Below are 24527 nucleotides of genomic sequence, written 5' to 3'. Positions count from 1 at the left end.
TTTGGACTGAGCCTAAAATTTAATTAAAGTTTTGGAGTGGGGCTAAACCCACTTTAACCCTGACCCTAACCCACTTGAGAGGGGGTTTTGGGGGTTGAGGCTTTTTTCTGGCCCCCTACTTAAGGGGCTTCTTAAAATAGGGCTTTTTCAATAGTGGGTTAGGGCTGGCCCTGGGACCATGGGTTAAATTGACACCTCTACATACCACAGCCAAAAAGTCGTAGAGGTTCAAGACCATAGCCTCAGGAAGAGGTTCAATTTATCTTCACGAGCTAATTTGGAAATCCTCAGCTCCCTCTTGCACAAATCTTTTTGTCTTAATTCTTAAACGGATTTCAATTTCTGTGAATAGTAGGAGGTGTAGGATTCTTTTAAATAAAAAAGAATAGGAGAGAAATTGGGGTATTTTGCAAAAAAAAAAAATAATGAAGAGGTGGAGGAAGTATTTGGTGAGGTGCAGGGAGTAACACTCCATGGAGCCACATATGGCTCCAACTTACAGGCCCTACACAAGATAACTAACTCAAAGCTAGCTAAAGCTAAAACACAGGGCACTTACACTTAATATCTTCCTATCTAATAACTACACTCCTTTTTCTCTCTATTTTTCTCCTTTTCTTTTTAATGTAAATCTTCTAAAATTATTTTAATTTTCCTCTTCTCATTTTGTGTTTCAGTTAGTCGTTTATCGCACTCTCCCTCCAGAGTGTTCACGGGTTTATTAAAGATGAGTTTTTATCATATTTGTAAACCAAGCTAATAAAAAATAATTTAGATGGGTTTAAATCAATATTTCTATTAAATTCAAATAAAAAATTCAGTAGAGACACTATTTGGGTATGATTCATGAGTTTATAAAAGTTACAACAAATTTTAAATAGAGATATTATTGTATTGTTTTCAAATTACATTTCGATAAAACTTTCTAGTTGGAATGTACAAGTATCCTGTTTTTCCATTATTTTCAGATAGTTATACCGTATAAGATATTCTTTCTCTTTAGGTTTATTCAAATTTTAGAATTAAAAATAGCAAATAGACATATTTGAAGATATTATATAAACTCGTCTCAATATTTAACAAAGAATATTAACATAGGTATAAATATAAATATTAACTTTTTAAATTAAGCATAAACAAATAAATATCTCCATATTCAATCCATTCTTATTCTCAAACATGTCCAGAATTTAAATTATAAAGACTCCTAGTTATTTTTCATACTATTTCAAAATTTATACAACTATAATTGTCATTATTATTTAAGATAAAAAATGTATTTCTTTTAAATCAAACTATTATTAATATCATATTTGTTTATTTTTACTTTTGATTTAAAAATATATATTTAATAAACATTTGAATTAATAGATACACGTACGAAGATAAACCTATTATTGTGGAATGAAAAGAAAACACAAATTTCATTCACGAATATATATATATATATATATATATATATATATATATATATATATATATATATATATATATATATATGTGTGTGTGTGTGTGTGTGTGAACTCTAATGAATACACAATTTCCCCACAATATGCATGCAAATCAACTTATTTCTTAATCGTTAAAGAAGTTTGGAATTAAAATTATTGCACTTGGAATATAAGTTTTTTTCTTATTATAATAAACTTCAAATATGTCACTATTTACCCAACAAATAAAAAAGACAAAGAGTAAAAGATGGACCAAATAAAAAATGAACATAAGAAAATGTCACAGCATCAATTATCAACCTGTTCACATGAGAAAACACTAAATATAAAATAAATGATAAATTAAAATTTCAAATATGCCACTAAGCAGGTTCAACACTAAGCCTATATTCCATCCAAACATCAGAGGGTTTGATGGATTTATATAAAACATTCCACAAATTGCATGCAATGGTGTTTGAATGTTTGGATTGAGTTGATTTAGGTTTATAGTTAGGTACCCACACTTTGAACACCTCAAACTCCCTCATGTTTTCCCCACCTCTCCATCCCTTCCCATTTCAATACCCTCTCGTTTGTCACATGTTCTAGTCTCAAGCATTTTCTGTTGAATGGGTAAAGTTGTAAACATTTGACTCCATATAGTAATGAAAACTTTGTGCATTCTTTAAGTAGAGAAATCTTTAATTCTTTCAATGAATGCAATGAAAATTTGTATTCAAATTTCAAGACTTGAAAGGATACGAGCACCATTGGACCAAACTTTATTGTCATTACCAAGGCAAGGAAAGAGGTTGTGCCTCAGTACTAGATAGTTTAATGCCCGCAGTACAAACTAACAGAAAACAAACAAAAACAAAAAAATACGGTACCTGCGTTTGCTCCCCTAATCCACCACCCAAGAACAAAGATAGTGCTAAACTTGACAGGTAATCCTTAAGCTGTGGGAGAGCTAGGATGCATTGGAGAAGGTCATGTGATAATCTGAAACCATAGTAACGCCGACATCGGAATTTATCAACACAGTACTAATACATGTTTTCCTGTTCATAAGCACTGGTGGAAGGCTAAACTAACAATAATTGAAAATAATGGTGTATAAGTAGCTCTACTAGGGTAAACTTTTAATTGCAGAATGTAACCTCGAGATACAGTCTATAGCTAAATAATAAGAAATTTCTGAAAACCGGCAATTGCAATAGTGACAGTTATACTTGGGAGTCCAATCACTGTTCCTTCCCCATCACCTGTACTGAAATGCAATTGGAAAGCCTAATGATCAGTGCTGTGCCCATTGGATATCCTTGATGTTGATCCCTTCCTTGACCATTTCATACAGCGGACTCATTTCTCTCAATTTCTCCACCTGCTGAACAGTGAGCTTTACTGCTCTGTCAATTTCAGCTTCGGTAGTGAACCTCCCAATTCCAAACCTAATAGAAGTGTGAGCCATGTCCTCCTCCACTCCCAACGCCCTCAAAACATACGAAGGCTCCAGGCTAGCACTAGTGCAGGCACTGCCACTGGACACAGCCACCTCCTTCAACCCCATGAGCAAACTCTCCCCTTCAACATACGCAAACGACAAATTTAAATTCCCCACATAGCGCCTCTCCAAGCTCCCATTCACCACCACCCCATCAAGCTTCTCTCTAATCCCATTAAGGAGTCTTTGTTGCAAACTAGAAATCCTCTTCTCATCATACTCCATCTCGTTTTTAGCCACCTCGCAAGCCGCACCCATGCCCACAACCAAAGGAGTGGGAACAGTACCACTCCGAATCCCCCTCTCTTGGCCACCTCCGTTCATCTGAGGCTCAACCCGAATCCTCGGCCTCCGACGTAGATACAAAGCCCCAACTCCCTTAGGACCATAAACCTTATGCCCACTCAAAGACATCAAACTCACATTCCACTTCTCCACATCAATGGGAATCTTCCCCAACGCCTGAGCCGCATCAGTGTGAAACGGCACATTAAACTCCTTGCAAATTCTCCCAATTTCCTCCACCGGCTGAACTACTCCAATTTCATTGTTCACAGCCATCACCGAAACAAGCCCCGTATCGGGCCTAATCGCAGCTCTAAGCTTCTCCAAATCAATCAATCCGTCAGATTCAACCGGAAGATAGGTGACCTCGAAACCTTCCTGCTGGAGGTGGCGGCAGGAATCGAGCACGCACTTGTGCTCCGTCTGCGTGGTTATCACGTGCCGCTTCTTGTCCTTATAGAAATGCATGACGCCCTTGACGGAGATGTTGTTGGACTCGGTCGCACCCGAGGTGAAGATTATCTCCTTGGGGGACGCGCCTATGAGGGATGCTACCTGAGCGCGCGCGTGTTCCACGGCGTCGTCGGATTCCCAGCCGTAGAAGTGGGTCCGAGAGTGAGGGTTTCCGAAACGAGAGAGATAGAAAGGCAGCATCGCGTCAACTACACGCGGGTCCATCGGGGATGTTGCCTGGACGTCCAGATAGAGGGGTCTTCCGGAGATTCGAACGCCCTTCATCGTCATTCCCGACGAGTTGTTCCCATCGTGTTCCGGGACCGCCGCCTCCACTGCCGTGGAGAGAAGCTTCGGGCCGAGGTTTTTGGCTGATTTTGTGATGTGGTGACGGAGATTGGAAGCAACTAGCTTAGAGGTCATTGGATCGGTGAGGTTTGTGGGATGGATTATTCCCACCTGCTTGGAAAAATGAGGCAGAGAGAAAGAGAAGACCTAATTTTTATTTTGATTTGATCCTTGGGGTTTCCAAATCCATGAAGAAAGGGTTTCTCCATCCAACTTCGTGGATAATCTAACGGTGGAGAGTGAGTTGAGTGTAACCGACTTAGGTAATTTATTACACTATGCCCATTTTGAACTGCCATTCGTAGACAGCGTATGGCACTGACCTATCTCTCTTACCACGGTGTCGTTTTACCTTTTCTCAACTTGACTTATTACTATATAATAAAAAAATGTAATGAAAATTATTATGATAAACAGCAGTAGGGTGCTAGATTTCTGTAGACTTAAAAAATTTATTCCAAAATATTGTGAATATATAACGTAGAAACCAAAAATAGACTAAAGGTCTAAACACTAAAGTTAAAAAATATATATATTATCAAGTGACAGAGATGATTCGGAATTAATATAAAAAAATATTAAAATTAAATTAACTGGAATTGCTTAACTATGGTTTATAGAAAATTGATTACTATAAAATAACTAAAAAAACACAAATGAACTATTTCATTATCTCAAATTTCTTCACTAACAATATACTAATATCTTTCTCTTTTCATTTTTTGTCAGAATAAAAACTCTCTTTTTATTATTATATTCAAATCATTTGAATTAGAAGTCGATAAATTATTACCCAACATAATTTCATCAAGAGTGGTAATTCATACTTGAATGATAATGTTTACATTATTTTTAATCATGCTCCATGGATAAAATAGTGAGAGAAAAAATATTTGTCCTTTTAGATGCTTTTTTAAATTAAATTGGAGTGATATTCTTTTTCACTTTTTTTTTTCTACTTTTGCATCTTTATTTCACCATCAGTGTACAGTCTGGTAGTGCTTACAAATATCAGTCTTCATCTGAAGAGGTGTATATGGAAAGGAATAATTGTGAGGTCCATAAAAGGTTATTACGTGTTCAGGTAATCTACACAAAGGAGTTCAAGATGTACAATAAAATGTGCCCTTGTTTTGCTTGGCATTTTATCTAACTCAACATCCTCGAAAGAAAAAAAACATCTTATGTCGGATATAAAAATTTAGATGTATAAAAAAAATTATTAAATATAAATGGCTATAATTATCTTGAAATAAATTATCAAAACTATTTTAATTTTACTATTCTTTAGGATTTGAAATAGGTCTTCAAACTTTGTGATAAAAAAAAAATACAATAATCTTATTGTATTGTAATTATAAACATTTATGTTTCTTCTCTTTCATCTAATTTTTTCTTATTTTATGGAGAGAGACAAATTATTATTCATGTGATTAATATTACTAAAGAATTGTTGATTAAGGTTTCTAGTTTGCACAAATTAACCTTTAACATAAAAGCATATAAAGTTAAAAGATTAAATAGATGAATGATTTTTTTATATCAAATTATAATAATTGTTAGGATATTTATCCTATTTATCATGATTATATTGTGTCTAGGGTTACTCTAATTATCATGATTATATTGTGTCTAGGATTATTCTAATTATCATGATTATATTGTGTTTAGGTTACTCTAATTATCATGTTTATATTGTGTCTAGGTTACTCTAATGAATATACTCTTGTATTAATTTATTATTATAAATAAAAGATTATGAGAGAATCAATCACACCTTTTAGAATTATTTTACAGTTTAATTCTCAAGTATAATAACCATGAACATATACAATGTTAGGGTTTTATTAGAATTTCACATCAAGCATTATTTTATTTTAAACAGGTTTCATGATGTTACATCAATTTTAAACAAATCGTTATTTTTGTTGCAATTTTTTTTATTTGCACCAGCTTAAAATTTAATTTTGTACATTATTGTTGAGAGAAAATAACTGGAAATGTTAAATTTTGTTATTAAGATCTAAATCTTAAGTTTAAGACTTTAAATATCTGATTTTATTGTAATAAAGATGAGAGTTTTCTTATAAACTATTATTAAAACCGTAAGAAGGCATGATAAAAGAGAAGAGATTAGAGTGGAAGAAAAAAAGGGAGTTAGGATGAAAAGAAACATGATGATTTCTGAAGACTAAAACCATGGATATGAAGGGGAAGCATTGTTGGCAAGAGTAACTATATTTCAACTTTGTGGTTTAGCTTGATTGCAAGACCATGTGTAGCAGATCATGGGTTTAGAATGAGGAAAAAAAATCATTCATTAAATATATAAAAGTGATAAATAATGTTTATATAATTTAATAAGAAATAAATAAATAAAAGAGGATGGTTTAACACAGAATAGATGAGTGAGGGGATTGGGCAATTTAATAAGGGTGGGTATAAAGAATCTAAATGATGCAGTCAACACTACCAAAGCAAAGAAACAACTGTGCAGTGTACATTAAAATAATAATTAAATTACGCGTTTAGTTTATTATTAACTACCACTTTGGATAGCGTAAAATTGTTGGAAAGTACATATTTTCTTAATTGTAGAGGAGTGCATAAATAATTGGTGGTAATTATTAGACTAACCTAAAACTTAAGAAAGTAATGAGTGTTGCGTAAGTGGTTTGATTCTGTCATTGAAACAAAGGGAAGTATGTAGAGATTGTACTTATGCTTAAATTTTCCAAGGATCCAAAATGTTGCATAAAAGAACCCACGGAAAATTTATCTTTGGCTCTGTTTCGTGTCACTAAAATCACCCAGCTCAACTGTTTTCTAGAAACAAATACGAGAGATGACTTTTTCCCCAAATTCCACTTTCAGTGTGCCCAATTTTCCTAAACTCGGTAACCCTTTCTCTACACGGCTACTCCCTCCCGTGACAATCACTTACATAATCTTAATTTTTATCAAAATTTAAAAATCTCGTGATCACACAAGTAAAGAATAAAAAATAAACCGCTAGAATTGAGAAATGCGTAATGCTTTTGGGTTCACAAAAAATACCATACCAGATATGTATTGCGTAATTGTGGTCCAGGCATCAAGCTTGAAACAGAAGCACATCTACCGCATAGGGCGAGTCAATTCAGTTGTCATGCTCCATGTAAATTCGCATGATTTCGTTCCTTTTTTAATGGCACCAAAACAAGGGATTAGTTACTTCCTTCAATAATACTTTAACTTATTTTTAGGTCAAATAAAACTGAGTCCACATGAACTCACAAATTAAAACTAGGTCTTGCATCAGTTTTTTTTTTTTTTTTTTTATAAAAAATAGTTCTGGAATCTAACTTCTTTTGTATGTATTATATATTTTTAATTATACTCTTAACATGTTAAATAAATTAAAAACAAAAAAAAAAATGGGATGCGACAGGTTGACTAATAGTGATGAGAGATGAGAAGCGACAAGGTTAGAAGCCGTTGATGTTGACGTTGCGTTGATCTAACGATTCTTGATGGAATTCGAGGGTGGATTTTTCCTCATCACCAACCACCCCAAGCGAATACACAACATCTTCCCTGCTCCACCCCGCACGCAGCAAAACCAATGATAGGACTCTCACGTGCCGCGCCATGTCCTCTTTGTTATTCAATTTCAACTCGTGTATCTTCTTCTTCTCTTCCACCGTCACCATCTCGCGTATCTCCTCCTCCGTCCACCCTCCTTCTCTCAATTTCCACACCGTTCTATCCAAGCATCCCCCGAGCTCCTCCTTCGCCATGCCCCACCACCACCACCTCCCGCACTGGTTCTCCCCCAGCTCCGACCAGAACCTCACCTTCCTAGCCGCCGTCGCAGCCCACACCGGCTCATCCGTTTCCTGTGCCAGAAGCTCCCGGAAAAACCCCGACAAGTCGAAGCTCAGCAAACAGACATCCCCGCTGTCATCCACGTAGAAAACAGGGTTTCCGGCAGCCTCCGGGGAGGAGGGAATGTAGCAATGCCGGTAAATCGGGACGAGGCGCGGTGCATCATTTAACAACCGGCGAAGTACCTGGGTCGGGTCGGGAGGCTTCGGGCCCCACGAGGGGTGCCAGAAGCGCGTGTTGGAGACGCGACGGAGAATCAGGGAGGCGGGGAGGTTGAGGAGAATTTGGAGTTGTTGTGTCGAAGAGGAACGCCAATTGGGGAAGCCTTGTGATATGGGAAGGCCTTGTTGGAGGATCGCGCGAAGGTCCGGTGGGAACAAGAATTTCAATTTAGATTCTAGGTTTCGGAGTTCTAGGTCCGATAATCCTTCGTCGATTACAACGTTTGAGGATTTTAGATTGTTAAGGAGGCTGCTGGCGTACGCCGCGAAAGAGAAACATATTCGTTTCGGCCTCGGGGGTTTCCGCTTCGCTTTCTCATCCTCCTCCTTCTCTTCAACTGTGGCCATTCTTCACACTCTGAAAATTGGTGTTCGCGAATTTGGGAAATCAAAACACAATTTTTGTTACCTAGTCATCAAACTCTGTTTTCTGTTTCCAATACTCCGCATAAAAGTCCTTACACAGAGAGAAAGTTTGTTTGACTTTTATAGGTTTTTAAATATTAAATTAAAATTAAAAATACATTTATGTAATTGCTGTTAACTTATAGAGGAAAGGGATGCACTGGAACTCTATCTCTATCCATCTCAGACTGAGAATGTATGGAGCTGTAACGTAACCATGTTACCACTCACCCACGTGTAATTCTCTGTTGCCATTTAATATTTTCTCTCTTTTTTTTTTTTGTATTCTTATTTTAGTTTATATCTATCATTTTTCTTTTCTGAGTTAACCCTATACATTTGACCATAAGGTAAGAGTTCTTATTTAGAAAATATTACAAACCATTTAATATAATGTCCATTCATGACTTTTTATTATTAAATGATAAATCATTGTTCTACTCTTTATAATGAATGAATCTCTATGATTGGTGCATATTTGAAGATTTGAATGTACTCATGTATCTTGCTTAAATGGATGGCATTGAAATAATTTACATGTTTGGCTTAATTACTTTTTTTTTTTTTTTATGAGCCACGATCCCTATTTTCTGCTAACTACTACATAAGTTTCAACAATAAAGTCACAAAATTCTATTCTATAACTCCCATATTCTACCATATAGTCCGGATCACGAGTTTATGCCCTGAATGTAAATTTAATACACAAAAAGTTATTAAAAGTTTTTACAAAAATAATTAATTGCAAAACTTTGTGGTTTCTTTCTATAAAATCGCAACACTATTTTTATAAATGATATATCATGTTTTTCAATCTCACACTTTGTTAGGGTGTTAAAGTGTGGGGAATCTTGTTTTGAATTTCAGTTGTATGTGAAAATATCAGATACATTATCCTAAACAAAACTAGTTTTTAATAATATTAAAAAAACTATAAATACGTGAGTGTAAAAGAAATATTATCATGTACATAATAATTTCATATCATACTTATAAAAACTAAAAACTTGTGAGAATTATATAAACTTTTAGTAAATATTTTGTTCAGATAGCAAAAAATAGTGTAATTTATTGTTGATTAGTTTATAAGATTATATAATTTTAAAATATGTATGTTCTGTTTCTGTTTTAACTTAGTTATTTTTTATTTATTTTGGAAAATTTATACAGAAAAAACGTTATGATATTCTTATACTATTAATAAAAATGGAAACACATCTTATTAAATAGAGAAGATAATTTATTTCATGCTGTTATTTTTTTTTTCAGTGTACTAGTTTATTATTTTATTAATAAACTTGATTTCATTATTAATAAAATGTTTAATTAAAATAGACAAATACATAACAGCTTTACCATCTACCACCAATTAACAATAACGACAATTTCTACAACTAATAACATTACTGAGTCAAATTTTTGCATGGTTAAAAATTAAATGATTAAATTAAACTTCCAAACTCTGCATTTATAAAATAGAGGAACTTAATTAAAAGTTTTATTTATAAAGAAATGGATTTGAACAAAATAATAGATAAAAAAAAGTTTGGGGTTTATTTTATTTTTTTATTTTACATAACCGTGCTCACTAAAAGGGCCAGTATAGCTTTAACAACCAAATTATTTTAAATAAATAAGAGCAGATTTATAAAAAAAAAAAAGTACGATAAAGAGTTTCTACAAAATAATGTATAAAGAAACTAATTTCAATTATTTTTACTAATATTAAAAATTAAGAAAAAAACTACTTGTATATTCTAAGTCTGAGGTGCAAAGCCACAACTACAAAAGAGATGTTTATTCATTTCGGCATCCCTTCCCACTCATGTTATTTAAAGAGAATAACATGATATTTCATATTGTATTAACTTCTTTTCATATATATTATATTATAATATAACTGCAATGTTTCTTTTACCAAAATTATATAAACAAGTGACTCATTAAGGACAAACCACTTGTAATTCCCTGAATGATGCGGCAAAATGTTAACAAAAATCTACATACTGCTTTATAGTTCATAACAAAATTCTGGGCAATTTGGTGACCCTTCACCTAGCTGGATGATTATCCCAGTTTATCAGAGTGATTTCATTATCAAAAAATTCTACTGTTAAGGCAGTAGATGTAAGACATTTCTTCACAAAACACTATTGTCAACTGTTAATGGTAAACATAGCTTTTGGACTAGTTGCAAAGCATTTACCCATGGGGTAACCAACCACCTAGCTCTTTTGTTACACCAATTTCTTCAGCAGAGCTAGTGTCATCCCCCATTGCCTCATTCTCATCTTTAGCTGATCCTTCAATATATTCTGAAACATCATCCTCTTCTGCTAACCTCAAACTCCATCCAGGAGCTATGTTTTGTCCCCGTTGGATGAAAATGTCATCTGATACATCCATTACATCGTCTTCCAAATGTTTGCCAGCATTCAACCCTGTATTTCCAATATATTTTTTAGAAGAAACACTCTTGTCATGGTTTAACACTTCTGAGGATCCCAAGTCTTTGCCCTTTCCAAAATTAACATGTACTCGACTTCCCCATGTCTGGACTCCCTCAGATTCCTGATGAACATGACCTTGAGATGCAGATTTGATTGGGTAAATCTGATTAATCTGGATGTTGCAGCTCACATCTTTTCCAGTATTTAAGCTGTTTACATTGTTTTCCTGCTGTGCCATTTTAGTGGTGAAACGAGTAGTTATTTCTTTATTTTCCACCTTTTTAAGAATGACTTTTTCAAAGATGGGTTTAACTTTTTCAAAGGGTGATTTATTCTGAGACAAAGAGTTACACATTGAAGGCCTTTTACCACCAGCCAGGAGGTAAGACTCGTTCAATGCATCGACTGAGGCCAATGACAGATTAGGCCTCCCTCTCTTCTTCAAAGGTTGAGTTGGTCCTGCAGGCACTGTTCCATTAACTTGTTTAAAGGCCAATTCTGTTTTCTGTTTGAATGAGGAGACTTCTTTTTTAAGCTTCTTCAGCTTATCCTTGTAACCAGAAACTTTAGCTCGCAATTTATGTGTCACCCTCCGCAGCTCGACATTCTTTGCTTTCTGTAAGAAAGAAAGTTGTTCATGCCTGTAGTCAAGATTCAAGGCACTAGAAGTCATAATGATCACAATTTGTGTGTGACATGGGGAGAAGTACTCACCTCAGCTTCCCAGAGTTGTTGGTACTTCTGAGTAAGTTCTGAAGGCGATTTGATATTTCCTATTTGAGAATAATTCTCTGCAGAAGCTGAGCAATTTGGCACCTTCGGTGTTGCTGAAGAAAAGTTAAGTGCATCAGGAAAACTGTGAACATAAGGATGCTGCATTTGGTACAACTGAGCCATGTAAGAAGATGGACCCCAATAACCTGAAAACAACGTATCAAACTCTATGTTATTGCTTAAAGTATGTTTACTACACCCAACCTGTTCCTGGCATTGACAATGAACGAAGCACACACTTCAAAAGCAAAATACTGATCATGTTCGGGACCCATCCATGTTGAACAACTCAATAATTGCCCATATAGATTTTAAACTTTTAAGCCAAATCAAATGAGAATACCACAATAATTATACAAATTATCATATAGTATTTGAAATGTCTAGATGTATACATCGACCCATGTTCTTCATTATATTGTTTTATGCCATTATATTATGGTCCTGTTAAGTTTGTTATATTATTGCTTTCTGGATGACAATGATAAAAGACCGTGTACTATGAACAAGTAAAATTCACCCTGCTCAGAAACTTATATATGTGTCAGTTTCAACTCTAAAATAATTGTTGTATAAAGTACTGCATGCCATGTGAAGAGTAAAAGTTGCATACTTACATGGAAAGACAGGAAATGGGTAATTGTAACACATACTAGGAGGTGGTGTCTGTGTTGTAGAGGAAGGTGCTGCAGGAAAGCCAGTATCAGTGAATGGGTGATAGATGGTAGGGACATTTGCTCCAAGTGATGGGCCAGCCACGGCGGAGGGTGGATGAGATTGCCAAAAGGGTGACGCTGACTGGGCAAATAGGTGTGGATACTGATGCCATTGATTTAAGGCACCAGCTGCTGATGCTTGGCTGGGGAAGTCCATTGCCGATAACTGTTCTGAGGCACTTTGAGCATTGTAGGGCCGTTGAACAATTGAAGCTTGTTGTTGCTGATTTGAGTTAGGTGTGTTCTCAAGTGAAGGTGAGGAACTACTAATTTTGGCACTCGGAACAACAATCACATTTGGTTGTGCATTATGTCGCTTGCTCTGTTAATAATCATATTCATCTAAATAAATTCAACAGGAGTATTTAAACAACACAAAATTGAAATACATACATGTTATATTTCTTCGCATACAAGGTATTCGAGTTACTGCTTTAGATGTGATTCCAATTGAAAAGATGATAACCCTAAGATACCCAAGATAGAAGAAAAGTAGATAATACAATTTTTTTTTTTTTTTTATGTCAAAGATACAACAAAAAAACAAGTGAGTTTTTAAGGATAAAGAATCAATCTTTAATTCCTTTACTTTAAAATTCATCATTTTCCCTACCTATGAGTGACATTCATTTTTAGTCTCTGGTATTCTGTGGCGGCAGCAATATAGAACTAAGCCATACAAGGTAGGAAGAAAAAAAAAAAAAAATCTTCACAAGAAGCTGAATTTATAAAGGCAAAGATTGATTACTTTGGTATAAAAGTGAGAGATAGGAGAGTTCCATACCTGAGTTTCATCATTTGTGTGAGATTCTTGCTTACAAACGAAAGCTAGTTTATGTTCCTCCTTTTTGTTTTCCATAGGCTCTAATAAAAAAATAATACCCTTAAACCTGCAATGCAAGGATTCACTGGGTTGAAGCTGTAAATATGATTTGGAGACGAAATCCTTCAGTTTCCTTCAACTTCTTACCCGCGTGACTTTTCACTGCCTTTTCTCTCTCTCTCTCTTCTTTCCAAGTTCTTGGGCTGACTGAAGACTGGTTTTTATTTACCAAACCACATAAGAAAAAAAAAAAAATATTTTCACAACACTTCTTAATAACTTTTTTTTAACAAAGACACGTTATTTTATTAATTTATTTGAATTTATATTTAAAAAATATTTAAATAAACCAATTACATATGTATTATTAACAAATTATTAAAAAATGTTGTTAAAAAGTGTTGTTAAAAGAAGTTTAAAAAAAAATAAAAAATTTACTGTGACTACTGTACATGACCTGATCGATAAAAAAGGATGGATAAATATGACGATGAGTTTACAATTTGATGATCTTCACCAAAATTAATTAATATTAATATATAATTGATGATGAACTTCAGAGATCTAGATATCTGCACTTAATTTCTAAAACTTAACTATTAATAAATAATACATAAATAAGAATAAAACTAATTTTCATGTAATATGTATATCTCTTATTCATGATTTTGTCTAAAATACATTTGTTTTTATACATTTTCAAGTACTTTTTTTTTTATATATAAATCACGTTATATTTTCATCTTCATAAAAAATAAATAATAAGTATTTTCAATCCTTTGGTTGTTTTCACTCCAGAACTATTTACCTATTGATCACGAGTGAATACTAAACAAGAAAATTAAAATTCAACTTTAAAAAGAAATTGACTTTGACCTTCTTTTTTTTGTCATTGTAAAAACATTGACATATAAAAAGTGTTTTATTTAAAATTTGAAAAACATATCAAAATCAAAAGAGATTAATTATATTCTTAATATGAATAATTTATCAATAATATCTCATAGTTTGATTTTCAATTGTATTTGCATAGCATGTAGTATATAATATGGCAGTATTGGATAATGATGTATTTAATCAAATTATATTGGATCGGTTATTCTCGTATTACAAAAGTTTAATTACTTGTTTGGTTTATATTTTCGTTTAAAAATATCAAGTTGATCCATTAATTTTTTTTAATTTTAATTTACAAAAATAGATGCAATTTGATCTTAATGCATAAAAAATTGATGCAATTTAGTTATTTTCTTAAATTTCTTATAATGAATAAATGATTTTTAACAACATTAACACTATGATTTTTTATTTTGTTAATTACATCATTAAAATATCATATTTTTATTAACAACTTTAATTTTAATTAAAAAATTGGATTTGTCTTAAAAAATTTAATCAAAAAAGTCAAATTATAGCAATTTTTCACAAGTTATAACCAAATTAAATCAATTTTCACTGATGATAATCAAACTGAGATTAAAAAAATTGAAGAACAAATTGACACTTTTATACGAAAACAAAAACCAAATGACTAAATATATTTTTTTTTTTGCAAATTATCCGGTTTCTTTTTCACTTGACATACGTCTTCCTAGGATTGTGAACTAGTTGTACTTGAAATCGCTAGTACAGATTCTGCATTATTATTCTTTTAATATCTTGAATTTCTACATTGGCAAATAATTATTCATTGTTCATTATGCTTATGCTTAGGCACTCCTTTTATATTATCAAGACAGCTGAGACTTCATAGTGTACTTTGTGTTTAGTTTTTTTCTTTCATAGTAAATGAAATAATCATAGGGGAAATTATCGCACGAATGAATTAGCAAAGGACAGGACTCAAATAGTTCATGTCCCTGGCCAAGATAAAAGAACCATTTCGTCGTTTTACACTTCAAATTTTGTACTCTAATAATTTTAAGTGACACATTTACTCTGAATACAATATATCTAAATCAATATAGCTAATACATTCAAACATTACATAATTATTAAAAAGACTTTAAAAACCCATAGTTATTATTAATCTTGTAATAATAATATGAAAAATTAATTATCATTCGATCTAATATTTTAGGAAAAAGTTTTTTCAATAACTACTTTTTTTTTTATAACGCTTACATTTACATGATACATTATGATTTATCTATTTTAAATATTTTTTTAAATATAAATTCAAACACACTAATAAAATAATAGTAAATATTATATTCTATTGTAAAAATGTTACTATTGTAAAAATATCAAAATCCAATATTTTATTTAGATTAATATATTTGCAGATCATAAAATGTAAGCAAATAGTGTGAAATTAGTGTATAGAATTTTAGTAGTATACGTGAGTGACATCCAAACATAATAGTGTGTTAGATTAATTAGTACCCATAAAGTTATCAATTCTAACAGAGCCACGATCATATCATTGAAGTTGTTTTGTTCTGGACCAGAGCAAGGTCCACCAGATGGACAATCCCATGGAAACAATCATATAAGCAACAACATGCAAACAACTTAGAAAGCAAAGCTAAGGAAAGTACATAAAAGAACACCATCACGAAAACAACCATAAATAAAAAGTAATGACATACAAACTTCGTAATCAATACTCATCCCCTTCCTCGCCTTCTTCGCCTTCCCCAGGCTCTGCACCGACCTCCTCATAGTCCTTCTCAAGGGCAGCAAGATCTTCACGAGCCTCGGAGAACTCACCCTCTTCCATGCCCTCGCCAACATACCAGTGCACAAACGCCCTTTTAGCATACATAAGATCAAATTTGTGATCAATGCGTGAGAAAACCTCAGCTACACTGGTGGAGTTAGAGATCATGCACACTGCCCTCTGCACCTTGGCAAGATCTCCCCCTGGAACAACAGTTGGAGGCTGATAATTGATGCCGCACTTGAACCCAGTGGGACACCAATCAACAAATTGGATAGTGCGCTTGGTCTTAATAGTAGCTACAGCTGCATTAACATCTTTAGGGACCACATCACCTCTGTACATCAGACAACAGGCCATGTACTTGCCGTGTCGAGGGTCGCACTTGGCCATCATAGAGGACGGCTCAAATGCGCTATTCGTGATCTCTGCAACTGAAAGCTGCTCATGGTATGCTTTCTCCGCTGAAATAACGGGAGCATAGGATGAAAGCATGAAGTGAATCCTGGGATATGGTACCAGGTTAGTCTGAAACTCGGTAACATCCACATTAAGAGCACCATCAAATCTCAGAGATGCAGTCAGTGATGATATCACCTGAAAATATTATCATATCAAACTCAGAGCATGATGATATGAAATGATAAAAGCAGAACTTTTAATTCCACTGAAATGTGTTGAATAGACGCAAACCTGAGAAACTAAGCGGTTAAGGTTGGTGTATGTGGGTCTCTCGATGTCAAGGGAACGCCTGCATATATCATAAATGGCTTCGTTGTCAAGAAGCACAGCAACATCGGTGTGCTCCAAAAGGGAATGAGTGGAAAGGACGCTGTTGTAAGGCTCAACAACAGAGGTTGAAACTTGCGGAGAAGGATAGACAGTGAAACCCAGCTTGGATTTCTTGCCGTAATCCACTGAAAGTCGTTCCAAGAGAAGGGAACCAAGACCAGAACCAGTGCCACCACCCACAGCATTGAAAACCAGAAAACCCTGGAGACCAGTGCAGTTGTCGGCAAGCTTTCTGATGCGGTCCAAGCAAAGATCAACTATCTCTTTCCCAACTGATTCAAGAGATTACCGTAAGAAAAAGAATATGCTATCAGTTATTAGAGAATGGAACATAATGCACAACATGTCTTGTGAAATGTGCGAAAAAGGGGGAAAGAAACAGTACTGGTGTAGTGGCCACGAGCGAAGTTGTTTGCTGCATCCTCCTTTCCACTGATAAGCTGCTCAGGATGGAACAATTGGCGGTATGCGCCGGTCCTAACTTCATCAATGACAGTGGGCTCAAGATCTACAAAAACTGCACGAGGCACGTGCTTTCCTGCTCCAGTCTCGCTGAAGAAGGTGTTGAAAGCATCGTCACCTCCACCCATCGTCTTATCGCTCGGCATCTGTCCATCAGCCTAAAACACCACACCACACAACAACGCTCAACATCCATACATTCCAACCAATAACTTCTTCGCATATTGCACACTCAACAAATTCAACATGCGCTACAATGAACACGTAGATGTCAATTTTTTTTATTTTTTTATTTGAGATGATTTCTTAGCTATCGCCACTGATCGTGCATGGCAAAATGTTAAGATCAAAGTGGATCCACACGCAATTGTCCATAAACAAGGAATTCGAATTACAAAATAACTAAAAAGACGAAAAAAAAAAAGTAATTATTTATAATGTATTGTTGGATTGGTAGTATCCGAAACGGATCTTGAATTTATGAACAAAATAAAAGCGGTTGGATTACCTGAATGCCATGCTCGAGGCAATAGAGCTCCCAGCAAGCATTTCCGACCTGAATGCCAGCCTGGCCAATGTGGATGGAAATGCACTCTCTCATTTTCTCAGAGATGAAAATGGAAGGAAGAAGAATAAGAAAGAGAAGAATGAAGAGGTTAGCGTTTATGAAGACGCTACTCCACCCAGTTTGTGGCAGAATGATCCGTTTTTCTGGTTTGGTTTTCTTTCTTTTATAGGCGTAGATGTCTGGAACTTTATTAAACACTGGACCGAAACAGAGTGGTTAAGTGGTGGTTTAAACTTTAACCACAGTTAAGTTGGTTTCTTTTTATTCCACCCAACGGGGTGAACTCAAACTTTGCTGTTTCCGATTTTACCCTCCTTCTTCCTGTTCACGCGCTCCATGACTCATCACCCTCCACGTGGATACCTTCTGTGCAAAGTAAGGTATCCTTCTTTCCAAATTAAGACTCACTTTTGTTACTATTTATTTATTTATTTCGGATTATACCATTTGAATGGGTTGTAACCTGTAACGGTCACTGTAACAGAGTCTATGCCTTCAGGTATTAGAATCACCCTTGCTTCAAAAACAAGCCATCACGAGGGAAAGAAGATGAAGAAAGATTAGGCTTTTCTTTGGGGAAGAAAGGAGGAAAACAGTTTCACCTTATAAAAACAAAGATAATGATATCTTAAACATATTTTCTTTACAACATTTTGATAGATTATACGTATCATTTTCTTTTTAAATTTAAAATACATCAGTATAACAATAAATAAATAATAAAAATATATGTGTGCTTTGTTAAAAATTCTATATCAAAAAAATTTTTGTTCTAAAAAAAAAATATACTATATTTTTTTCCCAACACACCAACAATAAGGTACCCCAACTCTATCTAATACTTATCTTCAATAAAATAATATATTTATATTTTCTAAATATTTGTATTGTGTAATAATTTAATAATATATGTAAATTAAGAAATTAATATATAAGAGAAAAATAATGAAAGTGAATAATAAAAACTACAAATATAATAAAAAAACAAAAATAAAAAGAAATATATGACAATTTTATACTAAAATTTCAAAATAACAATTACTTATAAAAAAAAGTTAACAATTATATATATATATATATATATATATATATATATATATATATATTTTAAATTAATTAATAATTACATTATAAAAATTAAACTGAAATAAAAATTGTATACATCCTCCTTATATATAAGTATAAATATTCAAACATCAATTTTAATTAACAAAATTTGTTTAGTTTACAAGCTTTCTTAAATTAAAATTAACATTTCATGTAAGTTAAAAACAAATATTTTAAAATTTTATGTAAGAAATTTTCTGTAAATTAATGTATAGTTTAATCCTAACCTACAGCAAAACTTGTATTTTTAATATGAAAATAGTTTGTCTCCAGACCATAGGATACTTTTATCAAAATAACAAAATTAATAACAATTACTTCTAAAAAAATAGTTAACAATTATATTTAAAAAATAATAATTAATAATTATATTATAAAAATTAAAATGAAATAAAAATTGTATACATCCTCCTTATATATAAGTATAAATATTCAAACATCAATTTTAATTAACAAAACTTTTTTAGTTTACAAAATTTCTTGTTTTAAAATTAACATTTCATGTAAGTTAAAAACAAATATTTTAAAAGTTTATGTTGGAAATTTTCTGTAAATTAATGTATAGTTTAATCTTAACCTACAGCAAAACTTGTATTTTTAATATGAAAATAGTTTGTCTCTAGACCATAGGATGCTTTTATCAATGTGATAAGGTAATATTTATTAGGACGTTGGAATTAATTAATCATGTTATTTGTGTTACATGGGTATGATCAGATTTATAATACTGGAATACTGAAGTTTACTTTCATATAAATATTTTATTTGTGAAAATTTAACACTATTGTTGTACAAGTGATTTATTTAATCATAAAAACGAAATTTATATATGAATTTAGGTTTTAAATAAAAAGAACATGAAATTTGTTTGAGCTTCAACAATAGGAAAAATAAGGATAAAATAATAAATATACTAGCTGTTTAAAACTCAAATAAAAACTTATACTTATATAAGCTTACCAACATAGCTGGTGTTTCTAAATCTTTTAACATATACATGTTTAAAAATCTGTACAAACAAATGCTACCATAGAATAAAGTATAATATTAGTGATACCTTAAATTTAATTGATATTTAAATTTTATAACACATTCTTGAAAGATGGTTAAGAGATGGTACAAAGATAAATTTGAAATTGAAATAATGTGATAAGTTTCTACATATGTTATTTTAATAGAGTTTGATTGATTATTAATGTGAAATCATCTAAAATCACACTAAACCAAATTAATAGTATATTATATTTACAAATAATTTATTAATTATTATTTACATCAATATGTTGATATCATAATACCTTATCAGAATTAATAGCAAGTCATATTTACATTTGCATGCAATGAAGCTAAACAGTTACTCATTTACCATTAAATCTGTAAAAATATATATGCTGAGAATTTCCTTGTAAGTAAGAATTCATGCAAGCATACAGAGACATCAATAGCTTTCTCGTGGTGCCCACTGAGACTCCCATACAAAATTTGGGTCCTTTATTGGACAGAGCCTGTGAAGCTCAACACAGTATCATGGCAGTTTATGGTCCTTGAGCAATTCAACCACCCTTCTCATGGAAGGTCTATTAATGGGAAATGCTGAGGTGCAGAGTAGGGCCACATTTAAAACCTTCTCAACCTCTTCATAGTCACAAGTGCTTGTGTTCAATCTTGGGTCCACAATCTTGCTCATAATATAATCTTTACCTCCTCCCACATTGTCACTTCCTCTTTCACAAGACGCTGATAAAACAATCTCAGTCATCCATTTCACTATATCCTTGTTCTCGCCAAATGAACAGTCATTTGGCCTCTTCCCGCTGATCAATTCCATCAGCACAACCCCAAAACTATACACATCGCTCTTCTCGTTCACTTTCATTGTATAACCATACTCTACAAAATATCAGATTGGTACAGATATATTAGGAATTAAGTTTTCCAAAACATGAAACATTCGCATTCTCTTCATTTTTTTCTATAGATTGTGTTCATATAGGGAAAAACAAAATAAAACTGACCTGGAGCAATGTAGCCATATGATCCGGCAACCTTGGACATAACAGCACCCTGGGTTGTCTCAAGCTGCAATGTCTTAGCGAGGCCAAAGTCTGCAACTCTGGGCACAAACTCGTGGTCCAGCAAAATGTTATTACTCTTCACATCCCTGTGAACAATTGGCGGCACACAATCATGGTGTAAATAAGCCAACCCCTTAGCCGCACCCACCGCAATTGCGAACCTTTTAGACCACTCCATCAACTCCCCACACATTTCCTCACCATGCAACACATCCCCTAAGCTCCCGTTCTCCATGTACTCGTACACCAATACCCTAAACTCATCATCGCTGCAACAAAACAACAATTTCACAATATTGGCATGCCGAATCCTACCCAACGTCTCAATCTCCGCCCTGAACACCAATTCAGTGTCAGGCTTATGCACTCCGCCGAACAGCTTCTTCGCTGCCACCGTTTGCCCCGTTTTCAGCCTCACCCTATAGACCCGACCCGAACTCCCTGCTCCAATAACGTTCTCCCTGGTTAAGTTTGAAATAATTTCTTCTTCATTGAACCCAACCCTCTGAAACGCGGTTGACAAATACGAGCGCTTGGATTTACGGCGCGTCTTGCTCTTCAGGTACCACAACATGGACCCCACAACGAGCGAAGCGCAGGCAACTAAAACGACAATCGCAAGTAGAGAAAACGGCCTGCGTTTCGAACAAGGAGGTAGGGTTTTGATAACGCCGCTGCACAGACCCCGGTTTCCCTCTAGACTGGAAAAGTACATTTGGTGGTTGAAACCTGAAGGAACCTCCCCGTAAAGATTGTTATCAGAGACGTTGAACTGGTTGAGTCTGAGGTTCGTCAACTCCACCGGAATCTCCCCCGTTAAAGAATTACTGGCGAGATCAAGGTTTGTCAAATCGTGTAAACTGCCAAGTTCTCGCGGGATTGAACCGGAAAATTGGTTAAATGACAGGTTCAACTCTGTCATGTCCTTCCAGAGGGCTACGTTACTGGGTATTTCGCCGGTGAACATATTCTCTTGCATCTTAAGTTTCTGTAACTTTTTCAACCCAGTTATGCACGTGGGAACTTCACCGGTGAAGTGGTTCTTGCTGACGTCAATCTCCAGAAGGTGAGGGAGTTGGCAGATTCGCGTTGGGAATTTGCCAGAAAAATTGTTAGCAGACAAAATGAGCTTGGTGAATGCCACAGAGATGGAAGCAGAGACAGAACCTTCAAACCTGTTGTTGGACATTTCAAGAAACTGAAGCCCTGTAAGGGCCCAAAAAGCTGGAGGCACCTGGCCTGATAACTGGTTGTTCTGGATTCTGACATACTGAAGAGAATCACACTCCCCATATTGCTCAGGGAGCGTTCCTGAGAAGCGATTTGCGAACGTGATGAGACGCTCGAGTTTGTTTCTCTTGCAGAGGTACTTTGGCAACTCTCCCACGAAGTCATTCGTGGAGACATCGAATTCCTGTATGTCTGAGTTTTGTCCCAGATCTTGTGGAAGTTTCCCGGTGAAGCTGTTGTTGAAGAGTTTCAGTTGATACAGGTTGGGATTTGAAGCTAAAATTTCAGGAATTTCCCCCCCGAGAAGGTTGTCATTTAGATTGAGAGAATAGAGACGCAAAGAGGCGATTGCATGTGGTAGTTCCCCGCTGAGAGCGTTCTGAGAGAGGTCCAAGAGAATTAAACTACTGAGGTTTCCTAAACCTTGGGGTAATTCACCGGAAAGCTGGTTTTCAAATAGTTCGATTTGTTCAACGTTTTTCAGACCTGAAATGCTGTTTGGGATATTACCAGACAAACCATTTTTTGATAAGTCCAAGTTTTTGAGCGAGGTGAGGTTACCGATAGTGGGTGGAATTTCCCCTACGAGGTTAACAGCAGCGAGGAACAGTGTTTCAAGACTAATTAGGTTTCCTAGTTGGGGAGGCAACGGTCCTGGTTTGAAGGGGTTATAAGCTAGTTCCAAACGAGTTAACTCACTGAGATTGCCTAAAGAGGGAGGGATGGTTCCGCTCAGAAGGTTGCCGCATAAAACGAGCACTCTCAGACGTGAAATCTGTCCAAAACTCCCCGGAATGTTGCCAGTGAAGTTGTTTTTCGAAAGGTCTAACACCCTTAGTTCGGTGAACTTTGGCGTGAATTCCGGCAGGTCTCCAACGAATAAATTGTCGGAGAGGTTCAAGAGACGGAGGTGGGAGCAGAGGAGCAGGGAGTTGGGGGAGAGAGAATTGGAGAGAAAATTGAATGCGAGAGAGAGGTTTTGGAGGGTGTGAATGCGACAAAAACCGAAGGGGAACTCACCGTAGATTCCAACTTCTGAGAGGTCAATGGAGACAAGTGAATGGTTTTGTGCGTCGCAGGTAATGCCGGTCCAGTTGCAGGGGTTGTGGTCTGTGTTTGGTACCCAGTCTTGGAGACTCTTGTTTTTGTCTTCAAGCTGGGTGTTCTTAACCCGAAGTAAAATTCGAGACTCTCTTTGGAGGGAAACCGTTTGGGATAAACCACTTGAGAACAATGTAGATAAAAGTAAAAACAGAAACAATGGCTGAGGCATGTTGAACAATCAATATAAAGAGAGCGAAGGAAGGAAGAGTTTAATTTGTTCTGAGCAAATGAAAATGCTTAACTTTTGATGGAACCTTGGGACCTTGTTGTTGGGTACGAGTCTCAGACCGGCTCCTCCCCTCGTGATAGCTCATCTTCTTCTTCATGCATGCGTACAAATGGTGACAAGTGGGAAGCGGACATGACTGATGGGAGCTCACGCGGGTCTCTTGGTTTAAGTATTTAAAAGGTATCATCTTTTAGGATTATGAGAGGGAAAAGGGAAGTTGACTGTGGAGTGGAAATGGACGTTTGTGTATCAGAGACGTGATTCGTGTTGGCGTATTTTCAAAGTTGTGAGAGAAGTGGCAAAAAGGAACTACTTTTACTGTACACGCCGAACCTGAAGCGGAGAACATGGGACACTGCCAATGGACAGAGGCATACTTCCAGAAAGAAGAATCACTTTTGGGATCGCTTTCTGGTGGATGACACTTTGACACCAGCCAGATAAATGATACTGTTGTAGGTTCCTGGTATCACCAAAGAGCTGTGTTGTAAGACTTTGGATTTTATTTGGACTAGTTTGGTGTGGATCACATCATTTGAGTTTGACACCAATTCTTTTTCCTCTTTCTTCTACATGAATAATGCAACTAAAAAGGCATTATAAGAGTTTCTGATCCTATAACTCAGACATTCTAAAATTCAGAAATAGAATTTGTTCCACCCTACACCTATATTCTACTGTAAGAACAACCAGTACTTTGGAAAGAACAGGAATAATAATTATACACATCCACCTCATTGGGGTGAATTAGGTACACAGAAGAAAGTGATGACAAAGAAAACAATAAACTAATCAATAATTCCTTCCGATTTATTGTCACAAGTCGATTTTCAATTTATCATTTTAGAAAACCATATTTATTTATTTAAATGCTCAGATTTTAATATCGTATTGACAGTTTTAATCTATGTATAAAAAATCATCCACCAACGGGATATAAACTATCTATTTACTCATAATGACATCACAGTGTGAGCTGTGAATGTATCAATAGTTCGTTGAACCTCTGAGGTATATTC

At 34.7% G+C, this 24527-nt stretch overlaps 5 protein-coding genes across 10 annotated transcripts in view; all 5 read right to left on the bottom strand.

Annotated features, from left to right (window-relative positions):
• LOC106777938 (cysteine desulfurase, mitochondrial) overlaps window positions 1-4214 on the bottom strand; it is a 7636-nt gene extending 3422 nt beyond the window's left edge. The window contains exons 1-3 of one of the 4 annotated variants that reach the window (XR_002666065.1): window positions 2666-4214; window positions 2324-2435; window positions 1605-1751 (exon numbers count right to left, since the gene is read on the bottom strand). Coding sequence is in view for 1 of the 4 variants with exons in the window: in XM_014665767.2 (XP_014521253.1) it covers window positions 2731-4098 (1368 nt within the window). In the remaining 3 variants the exon portion in view is untranslated. Of the gene's footprint in view, window positions 1-1604; window positions 1752-2183; window positions 2436-2665 lie in introns of those variants that run through there. The other 3 variants (XR_002666063.1, XR_002666064.1, XM_014665767.2) reach the window with 3 other exon arrangements.
• A 3276-nt stretch (window positions 4215-7490) lies between these two features.
• Window positions 7491-8459, bottom strand: LOC106777419. Its single transcript, XM_014665003.2, has one exon. It carries the CDS (start codon window positions 8457-8459, stop codon window positions 7491-7493), a length of 969 nt encoding a protein of 322 aa, XP_014520489.1.
• A 2015-nt stretch (window positions 8460-10474) lies between these two features.
• On the bottom strand, window positions 10475-13458 carry LOC106776620. Of its 3 annotated transcripts, none has more exons than XM_014664102.2 (4): window positions 13241-13458; window positions 12358-12778; window positions 11681-11886; window positions 10475-11582 (listed from the first exon to the last, which is right to left on the bottom strand). In XM_014664102.2, the coding sequence occupies exons 1-4, from the start codon at window positions 13313-13315 to the stop codon at window positions 10719-10721; spliced, it is 1566 nt and encodes a 521-aa protein (XP_014519588.1). In that variant the 5' UTR covers window positions 13316-13458; the 3' UTR covers window positions 10475-10718. The 3 variants fall into 3 exon arrangements, with proteins under 3 accessions (XP_014519588.1, XP_022631697.1, XP_022631698.1); XM_022775976.1 differs by having other exon boundaries at window positions 12394-12778; XM_022775977.1 differs by having other exon boundaries at window positions 12358-12798; window positions 13241-13333.
• A 2241-nt stretch (window positions 13459-15699) lies between these two features.
• On the bottom strand, window positions 15700-17924 carry LOC106777927 (tubulin alpha-1 chain). The gene is made up of 4 exons (XM_014665755.2): window positions 17704-17924; window positions 17119-17353; window positions 16635-17005; window positions 15700-16538 (listed from the first exon to the last, which is right to left on the bottom strand). Exons 1-4 carry the CDS (start codon window positions 17794-17796, stop codon window positions 15882-15884), a joined length of 1356 nt encoding a protein of 451 aa, XP_014521241.1. The 5' UTR covers window positions 17797-17924; the 3' UTR covers window positions 15700-15881.
• Window positions 17925-20151: 2227 nt separating this feature from the next.
• Window positions 20152-24178, bottom strand: LOC106778104 (LRR receptor-like serine/threonine-protein kinase HSL2). Its single transcript, XM_014666019.2, has 2 exons — window positions 20886-24178; window positions 20152-20760 (listed from the first exon to the last, which is right to left on the bottom strand). Exons 1-2 carry the CDS (start codon window positions 23446-23448, stop codon window positions 20396-20398), a joined length of 2928 nt encoding a protein of 975 aa, XP_014521505.1. The 5' UTR covers window positions 23449-24178; the 3' UTR covers window positions 20152-20395.
• Between the last annotated feature and the right edge of the window lie 349 nt (window positions 24179-24527).

Source organism: Vigna radiata, chromosome 11, assembly GCF_000741045.1.
Source record: "Vigna radiata var. radiata cultivar VC1973A chromosome 11, Vradiata_ver6, whole genome shotgun sequence".
Classification (NCBI taxonomy): domain Eukaryota; kingdom Viridiplantae; phylum Streptophyta; class Magnoliopsida; order Fabales; family Fabaceae; genus Vigna; species Vigna radiata.
This window is presented reverse-complemented; position numbering and strand designations above follow the sequence as displayed.